The sequence below is a fragment of the Penaeus vannamei genome, chromosome 31 (genome assembly GCF_042767895.1).
Source record: "Penaeus vannamei isolate JL-2024 chromosome 31, ASM4276789v1, whole genome shotgun sequence".
NCBI classification, from domain to species: Eukaryota; Metazoa; Arthropoda; class Malacostraca; order Decapoda; family Penaeidae; genus Penaeus; species Penaeus vannamei.
Genome location: NC_091579.1, coordinates 5,256,857 through 5,266,856, shown reverse-complemented (window position 1 = coordinate 5,266,856; position 10,000 = coordinate 5,256,857). Strand labels below are relative to the sequence as shown.

Here is a 10,000-nt window from a genome sequence, read left to right as displayed (position 1 = left end):
AGCCAGAGGCAATGATCCCTGAGTTTGCGGCCATCACCACTACTAGCCCCAAGTCTCCCCTCACGCAGAAAAGTCTGCCTCTCAGGAAAAGGTAAGGGGGCTTCTGTCTCTCATTCTGTCCCATTTGCTTGCTTGTTTGCTTGCTTTTCTCTTCTATTCCCCTTCTGTTATTTCTTGGTCTTTCTTATTTCCTCATTCTGTCGTGCTCTTGCTCTTTCTTTTCCTCTTTTACTCTCTCACTCTCTTGCTCACTAGCTATCACCATTATGGTCTGTCTCTGATTTTGTTCTTTCTTTTTTTGTTTTCTGTTCTGTCCTTGTTCTGGGATTTTGTCTCCTTTTTTGTTGTTATTCTTTCTGCTCTTTTTATTTCATTTTTTTTTTTTTTCTTCTACCTTCTATGGGCCATTTACCTCCTTGTCTCACTCTGACTTTTTTACTCATTCTTTTCTTTTTTATTTATTGATGATGATTGTTTTATCTTTATAAAATATCTACCATTATAAACCCCTTTATTCCTTCTTTACCAGCTTGCTCTTCTTGCTCCTCTTGTAATATTAGCCTATTTTCTGTCCATGCAATGGTAAGATGACTTAAAGCAGAACCATCCCCTTCCACAGGGCGCACAGTTGGTCATTCCAGCTGGAGGCCCAAGGGCTGCAGCTGCCAGCTGGGGCAACTCAAGGGGTGATCAAGTCTACAGCAGAAATTCGTGAGCACTCAACAGAAATACCTTCCTCATCCTCTTCTTCGTCGTCCTCATCGCTAAGGATCCCAGGGCTCCCCACTCCCCATACGCCACACACACCCCACCCCCACTCTGCCATCCCGGTCATCACCAGCAGGTTTCCCTTCAGTGAGGGGGGTTCCAATGGCTCGTCCTTGGGGGCGGGAGGCATGTCAGGGGGCAACCAGGGTCCCCTCAACCTTTCTACAGCACCCCTTGGAGGGCTGCCCTCCTCCCTCCTGTCTCCAGCCCCCTCACATCCCTCTACCTCCTCCCTCAATTCCTCGAGGGAGGAGCTGGAAAATGAAGGCATGATGGCCGACTGCCATGTGTCGTATTCCCATGCCCCCTCACCCCACATGCCCTCACCACACCATGTCTCACCACACCTGCATGGTGGTCCCTCAGGGCACCAACTTCATGGGGGACTGGGACCAGGGGACCGGATGGGCCATGGCTCCTCACCCTGCCCCTCATCTGTATCCCCCCAGCCTACATCAGGGCACCAGTGGCCAACCAATGTCTGGTCTGTGTTCATGTCAGGCGTTCGTGTGCATTTTGTCCTGGGTGGTGGAGGCCAGGTGACTAGCGCAAGACTCAGTGAAGAGTTAGGTCAGCTGGAGCGCACACATCAGCAGCGCTACGCCCCCCATGGCCTGCATCTGATGCGTATTCTACATGAGGCACCCTCCACACATATCCCTGGCCCCCCAAGCTACTGCCAGCTATATTTCAGACCAGTCAGGGTCCAGCAAGAGGACATTATGGTCATCACACCACCAGATCACCCCTTCTATGTCCATGGGAAAGGTGTGTTAGTGGAGAGGAGAGCATCAATAAATGTTGTCAATATATTTGTGTGTTGTAAAGTGAATGAACTGCCATATAGAAGTAAATATGCTTTTTCTCATGAATACAAATAATGAACTAAATTAAATTCTACCAGGTTGGTGCAGTGTGTTCCCAGATCGAACAACGGAGAGATACAGTCTCCCATGCCAACAGTTGCAAGAGGGTGATGTATGTTTACCACCGTACCATCCAGAGACAACACAGACCCCCATTCCTGTTGTCACACCAGACCTGGCTGATGCCATGAAAAGGTAAGAGATAATGCATTACCATAGACTCACACTGACATGTATTTAATTGTTTATTATTATTAATTTTGTATATTTGCGTGTATGTTTTTTTTGTTAAGAATTCCACCTTGCATGGATTGACCCACACAAACCCATTCCTAAGCTTATATGTTTTGGTGATTCTAAAGTAGCATGCAGTATATACCCAAACACAGCTCTTACAAATTCATTTTACCTGCCCACTAATATGTATATACAGAAATGACCATGTACCCTTCACAATACCTGGAGCCTAAAAGACTGGCACACTTGCAGGTTTGACTTTAACGACGACCTGGTGGAGGGAGGCCCGGGAGCCTACTCAGCCCCACCTAGTGCCACTTTCCCCCCACACACACACAGAACAGTCTTCCTCTCGCCACCAGCCTCACCCTCCAAGAAGAATCGAGACTGCCGCAGCGGAGGGGGAGGGGGAGGGGGAGCAATGGGAGGAGCGGAAGGCGGAGGTGGCAGTCGCGCAAGAAGGCCCATGAACGGATTCATGTTATTTGCTAAGCATCATCGTCTCAAGCTCATTCAGCAATACCCTGGAAAAGACAACAGGTGAGAAGCAATTTTCTTTAGCATTTTTTTTTTCTTCTCTTTTCCCCCCTATTTCTTGTCTTTTACCCTTTTGGAAATAATATTAATATGCCTTTACAAAATCACAAGAGAAAGTCTGTATCAGTTCAAATTGATATTCCTGTTTAATCCAAAATTTTGATATTACTTAAAGTTTCATCTTAATTCCTTGACAATAGAAAGGGGCTTTTCACCACGGAATTAATTTGCTTTGATATTGTATTTATCTTTATTTATTTATTTTTTTATTAATTTTCTTTTTTTTTTACTCCTAAATATCTCAAAATATCTTTGGTTAGTCACTTAGGGTGTGGTTCAACTAGCTTTGTTTCCGAGCTTGTCTAGCTGTAAGTGTAGCTGTTTGGGCCGATTCGTGTCACTTACTGAATGAAATTGACTTCATCTGTTTACCCATTCATTAAATTCCCCAAAGTTTGATTATTCTTATTATCATCATAGATATTCTTGTCACTATTCAAGGTATCATTGTCATAGTAACATTATTAATGATGAGAAAGGTATTAGTAGAAAAGTGAATTATGAAATTTCAGGCAATGAGGCCAGGTAGGCTCATTTCTTGACTATTTGATGACAAAGTGCCTGTGTAGCCATCTATGTGAAAATGGAATTAACAGAATAACAACCCAATGCCACCACAAAATGTGGTGTTCACTGTAGAATTTTTTTGTGATATGTATCTATGTACAAAAGGCTCCACAAGTGCTGAGCCAGCAGGGAGTCAGTTAGTAGTGTATTCATGCCCTCACCTGATTTTTCCCGCCTTATTTTTTCTAATGTTATTGATACTAATGCTATTGTTATTATTATGAACACGATAATTATTACAGCATTATTGATAATACTAATAGCAATATAGAATGAAATGAAGTATTTCCAAAAATCAAGGGAAAGAGTAAACAGGTCAGATCGGTATAATTAGTGATTGACGCATTGGTAACTAAGTACTTGTGGAGCCATCTATGTGTAAATACAATTAATAAACTAAGCTCACTGTAGACACAGCACTGGGTTAAACCTGCACTTTCAGAAATAATGGGTTAAATTCCAAATTGTACACAAAGTTTCTTTATGAAAACCCATATGAAAAGCTTGCAAACTTCAATTGAACCTTCTGGAATCTTAAACTAATGAAACTCTGATGCTTTCAGGGCTATTTCTGTCCTCCTAGGCACTATGTGGAAAGCCTTGCCTGAGGAGGACCGTGAGACTTTTAATGCAGAAGCCAGAGCACAAGCAGAAGAACGGAAAAGAATTGACCCAGACTGCTGGAAGAGAAAACGTTCACACTCCACCAGTTAAAAGGGTGATGGCAGCAACATAGCTGTTTTTGTAGGCTTCTAATTTTATTATTATTATTTTTTTATCATTATTACCATATATATATACACATATATATATGTGTGTGTGTGTGTGTGTGTTCTGCTGTTTCCCCATGTGATTTCAGGACTTCCTTGAAAATGTTTGTTTACTGTACTTGATATGGAACATGAAATACAATAATAAAAACAACAACAACAGGAAGTCCTGATGGGGACTGAAAAGTCAAAGAAATCTGAAGAAAAGTGTCAAGAAGTGTAATCTCTAACAGTTTTATGAGATGCATTTCAATTTTTTTTTTCTCTCTCTCTTTCTTTCTTTCTTTTTTTCTTTTTTTCTTATCCTCCTTCTTCTTCCTTCTTTGTTCTCTCATCAGTTCGTTGCAGGATTCATGTTCTTTCCCTCTTTCATTCTCTCACTTTCCTTCTTTCTCTCTCTTTTTTTTTTTTCTTTCTTTTCCCCTCAAAGATGAATATGTAAGATACTAATAAAGCTGCATGTGCCTGTACAATAGCAGGGAAAGCGCTGAGCAGCTAGTACGGTATAGGATTTAAGGAAAAGGAAAAAAAGAATATATCTCGTGTGATATAAACACACGGTTTTGCCCTGATCTCTCCGTTTTTATGTTCTCCCTTGTTGTTCTTTATTTTACATTATTTATATGTTATTGCTATTATTATTATTAAAATCATTATAAATGTTATTAAAATTATTTTTATTCTTTTTCTTTCTCTATTATTTTTTTTATTTTTATTTTATTATTATTATTTTTTTTTGGCCAACCTTGTGTATAGCCTAAAGGAGCAAATAGAGTAAGAAGAGTAAGTCCAAAGAGCATTTTTGGACTTTTGCTTAAGGACGCTTGACGTGTTATTGTGAAACCGTCAGCCCTTTTGAAAGCTAAGGTCGTTAATGGTTGTCAAGTGCGACCCAGGTTGTATTTGACCCAACATGTCAGGTCACACAATGGTTTGGTTATGTGGTATATCTCCTATTTATCTTCGTTATTGATTTTACAGAATTATTGATTTATTGGTGAATTGGTCTGTGTGATATTGTAATTGTTATTTTAGTTTTATGAAGAAAATTATTGTGAGCATTACTAGAAAAATTAAGAGGATGATAATGGCTCTCATATCTTTTTTTCTTTTTTTTTATGGCTTCATGTGCAATAGTATATTCATTCCCCCCTTCACCCCCCATATATGTTCTTTTTTCATAAGAAGAAAACAACAAATTGTAGAACCCTCTCTACGCATCTGTTCTTATTTTTTCTGTCGTATTTATGAGTGATGCTGCAACGAAAGTATCAAGGATCAAGTATTATCAGCATATTTATATTTAGTCGATAAGGTTGAAGGTCTCTTTTTAAGTTTTTTTTTTTTTATTGTTTTTTGTTTTTTTGTTTTTTGTTTTCCGTCTTGCAGTTGGTAAGTGATCTCTGTATTAACACTGTCCAGGGGTTAGAAAGCAGTCTAGACTTTGTTCTTAATTTATTTTGGTTCAATTTTTTACCTTTAGTACTTTTTTTTACAAACTTTTTTGTATTATATTCTTAACCCTTCCCCCACCAAATTGGTTTAGAATTTTTATTTCCATTTTTATCTCTCTGTCTCTCTTTTCATCTCTCATTTTTCTGTCTGTTTTGTTATTGATATCATTTGCTTAAAAATTATTTCATTTGAAAAAATTTAAAAACTTCTAAAAGTAATTTGCTCAGCTGTTCAGTTTATTTTACTCTATTGTGTCTTTTTTTTCTTCTTTTTTTCTATTTTATTCCAAATATAAAGAGGCAATATTATGAAATGTTTCTCATTGCAGTATTAGTTTTTATGCTATTTAAAAGAACTAATTGTTCAGGTAGGCACATGTATATTCCCCCCACACAATCACTTTTTGTTTTCTGCCAGTTTTCTTTCCCAGTCCCCCTCCCTCTCTTCCCTTTTCATTCTCCTTTTGAACTGTTTGTCATGCAATGGCAAACCCTTATGGCAAACTGGCAACTTTTTAGGGGCCATGCGGATTGGACGCTCTTCCTCAATTATCCCGGTATATCTGCTCAAAAACACAGCTGCCAATCCTTTGCAGCAGTATGTATGTGTCTTGGGAGATGTATAGTGTTTCTCTCTCTCTCTCTCTCTCTCTCTCTCTCTCTCTCTCTCTCTCTCTCTCTCTCTCTCTCTCTCTCTCTCTCTCTCTCTCTCCTCTCTCTCTCTCTCTCTCTCTCTCTCTCTCTCTCTCTCTCTCTCTCTCTCTCTCTCTCTCTCTCTCTCTCTCTCTCTCTCTCTCTCTCTCTCTCTCTCTCTCTCTCTCTCTCTCTCTCTCACCTAGACACACCTAGACACAAGTAATCAACTACTAGAGGAAAAGCCTTACTCAGATGTGATAGTATAGGCTAAAGGGTATTAGATGTAGATACAACTGCAGGCCGGTTGCCAAGACAATCGTTTGCTCTTTTCTCTTCCTCCTTGCTTTTTTGGTTTCACTACCCTTTTTTGTACATTTAAAGGTCCACCAGTAAAGAATTTATGATACTTTCCTCTATGGGAGGGGTTAAAACGTCCTTGGGGATTTGTATTCTGGGGTGATTTTTTGCATATTAGAACAGCTTACAGTGGGACCCCCCTCACCCCTCTTCTTAACAAGCGTCTGCACAATCTCTGTTTGTTTTAAGAGATGAAAAAATATAGAAATGATATTTCTTAATCTCATCTTTTTAGATTTCAGTCTATGTATATGAATATATACTAATGTAACTTGATATTCAGCCTGAAAAAGTAGATATGCACTGGTTAAGGCAAAAGTTTACAGGAAGATATTTGTTGTAGACTAGGGTTGCTCTCACACTCCAAATTACATATGTAATTTGTCAGTTTGTCGAATAGCATTTTTGCTCTTATCTGTAGTGTGTTTTGAAGGTTACAGTGACTAAAACATTGTCTTTCTTCTTGAAAATTCCTTTTTTTTTTTTCATATACACATATATATATATATATATATATGTACGTATGTATGTACGTAGATACATACGTACATACATACATACATATATACATGTATACATGTATACACATATACATACAAAAATATATACATACATACATATATACATACATATATACATACATATATACATACATATATACATACATACATACATACACACATACATACATATATACATATATATTGCATATTTATCCTTTTTTGTATTTCTTTTATTCTCTTTTCTTCATTTTTCTTAAGTATCTTTCATTCCCTTGGCTCCGTTAAACAGTGCAGATCTCCTGACCTAACTTAATTGACATTTCGTAAGAGCCTAAAGAGCTTCTTCAGTTTAATCTGAAGTGGATGAGATTAGAAATATACTTTCCAAAAAAAGCAAAAGAATAAAAAAAATCAACTTTGAGTGATACACACAAGGGGAACACTTGCCCTGCTGCCACTTAGTGCTCGCGTGTCGTAAGTCTTTCAAAAGCACAAATATAACATAGAGAACAAGCTATTTTTGTTCGTAAAAAAAAAAAAGTTTTAAAAATGCCTATAAAAATATTGATAACTATTTTTCTACTCTTGCCTCGAACTCCTTCCCTGTTATTGTGCGACTATGTTGACTGTAAATTATTACTGTTATAAACAAGGTCTCTTCCTCCAATTTAAGAGAAAAAAGAATAGGTAAAAGAACTGTTACATATTGTAGCAGATATATAGAGAAATCATATTATGTTTTTTATTGGAAAAAAAATTTTAATGATAGGTTAAGAAGTATTAAAATTTGCTCATGAAGAAAAGTTTAAAAAAATGTAGTAGTCTGATAGATAAGGTTTAAGCTTGAACTAAAGAGCTGTAGCACCTTTTTTTTATCCAGCCTACCCTGGGGTGGTCCCAGGGAATGGCTGCTGCGTCTTTCATCTGTCCTCAAAAATGTAAAACCCTGTCAGGAACACCAGGAGAGTATATGCCAAACTTCCGCCATAGACGCAACCCTTGCTTCTCCCCTTCTGCGTCCAACACCCACCTATGGGCATATAGGCAAGCACACACGTGCCTTCACCTCCCCCCACCTCAGAGAGAGATTTCAGCCAGGCAATGTGGAGGCGCAGGAAGGGGTGCTTGGGTTATGCTGAAAAGCGGAATCTGGCGCAGGCATTCTCACCAGCAAGCACACACAAGGTAGTTGAGACGTGGTTGTATGTGCAAGTGTGCGCACTCCCTCCCACTTTAGGAAAACCAAGAAAGTATCGGAAACCCCAGTGAAATTAGAGATCTCTTTCTATCTCTCTCTCCTTTGCTTATGCACAGTAGGCATAGGAGAAGCAATCTTGTGCCATCACTCAGTTGCACAGCATACTGCGTCTCGAATAATTCCTTTCGGAAGCTTGGGTCTGCTCTGCAGTGAGGATGTCACACTAGTGTAGTTCACGTGATCTCAATATAGAGGAACATAATCTGTGCTGCTGATTGCAGTAGTATGGGTTATCTGTTTATATTTTACCATGGTAGACTGTGGTCGAGGCAAACACTTGCATCTATTTTTTACCTTTTTTCATGTCATCTTATTTTTGTGAAGGTCATGTCAGAAAATTAAAAGCCTTCCCTCCCAAATTACCAATATTTGGTGATAAAGTAAGATCAGCCATGATTGTATTTCCTTTTAACTGTGTCTTATGCCTCGACTGCATTTGCCATAGCTATGTGGTATGCTTTAAATGTTTGATATAATCAATTAGAAATTATTTTGTAAACATTAAAACACATTTTGGATAATGTGGTTAATATTTGTATAAGTTTTCATTTTGGACAATCACACAATGTAAAGGTAATTTATTTTATTTTTATCATTGTGATTTGAGTGTGATTGCAAGTGGCCTGAAATTGGAGGAGAGTCTGCACCTGAGGCGAGTCTGATGTCCATGATATACCTAAATATTAAAGGGTCTCGCCCATGCTGGCAGTCAAGCCTCCTCCTGCTGGCCAATTCTCGTGACAGCCCCCGAGATCGGAGTCCAAGGCTGGGAGGGGAGGGCAGTGCAGGGGGAGGGAAGAAAGGGCATGGAAGAGAATACTCTCCTTCCTCCCTCCCTCCCTTCTGGCCTACACCCCCTCTATCAAGCAGGTTTAAAGGCCCCCCTCCAAGCCTCCCTCCACTCCCTTTACACTGGTCTGCCACAGCCCTCCCGGCCACATCTGAAACTTGTGTCCCCAGCACCTGTCTATTAAAGACAGCCTTACATACAAAAGTACATACATAAAAGGTACAGTGCTGTACGGTGCTGTATAAAGCAACTGCTCAACTTGGCCACAACTGGAGTGCAGCAACACCACAGTTTTTCCACCGTGGCTACAGTGTTGTGATGTTCACGGGTAGTGACTGTGGGGGGAGGGAGGGGGAAATGTTGTCCAGTCTCTGAGTTGCTGCTGTTTAGGGGAAAGATAAAGAGGGAAAACTATATAGATAAAAAAGAAGAAGGGTCTGTCTGATCTCACTACTCTAGGCTAAGATTGAAGACCAGAGTGATAGCCAATTATAAACTAATGTCTTCAGTGTAATTATTATTATTATTGTTATTATTAGTAGTAGTATTACTGTTAGCATGTAATAGGAGAAAAGAAGTGCTTTTTTGTGTATATATTCTTTTATGTGCAGAGAGCCTCAATACTATTTTGACAGCACTTTAGGGACATTTTTTCTCTCTCTTTGTTAATATTACGTTATCATGTGGACATCCTTTGTCGGTCATTTTGTATGCCACCCTCAAGAGACATTACACTCAAGGACACCAAAGTTTTATGTCTTTTGGGGATTGGTAACCAAGCTAGTTATACCTGATATATATAACTTTCCACAAGAATAAGGAAAGGGGAAAAGAAAAGTTAATTAGTGTGGCTGTGCTTTCAAAAAGGGGGGAAAGTAGGAAGGGGGAAAGAGATGCAGTTGTGTGTGCTCTGAAATCCCTTCCCCACTAGATTTAGGATGGGAAAAGAGGTGATATAACGTGCATGGAGACAATTAACAGACTTTTTCCTGGCTTCCAATTGCTCTTTTGATATAACTCCTCTTCCCTACATCATCTCAATTAAACCCCATTTAAAAAATATATTTTTTCTTTAATCAGTATATGATTATTAAGAGTTCTCAATATTTTTTTTCTTCTTCTTTTCAAATGACTGATAATCATGCACAAAATTTTATATTTTTAGGATACAGGGCCTGTAGTTTTGTCTTAAAGAAA

The 10,000-nt window shown here is 38.8% G+C and overlaps 1 protein-coding gene across 1 annotated transcript in view; it reads left to right on the top strand.

The window, feature by feature from the left end:
• The window catches only part of LOC113829071 (uncharacterized), a gene marked incomplete at its 5' end in the record, with an annotated part of 11,355 nt that overhangs the window by 516 nt on the left and 839 nt on the right, over positions 1-10,000 (top strand). Inside the window, 5 exon segments of the mRNA XM_070143698.1 lie at positions 1-91; positions 602-1,536; positions 1,673-1,829; positions 2,124-2,411; positions 3,599-10,000. The exon segment at positions 1-91 is cut by the window's left edge and continues 46 nt beyond it; the exon segment at positions 3,599-10,000 is cut by the window's right edge and continues 839 nt beyond it. Coding sequence (XP_069999799.1) covers positions 1-91; positions 602-1,536; positions 1,673-1,829; positions 2,124-2,411; positions 3,599-3,749 — 1,622 coding nt within the window. The 3' untranslated portion in view covers positions 3,750-10,000.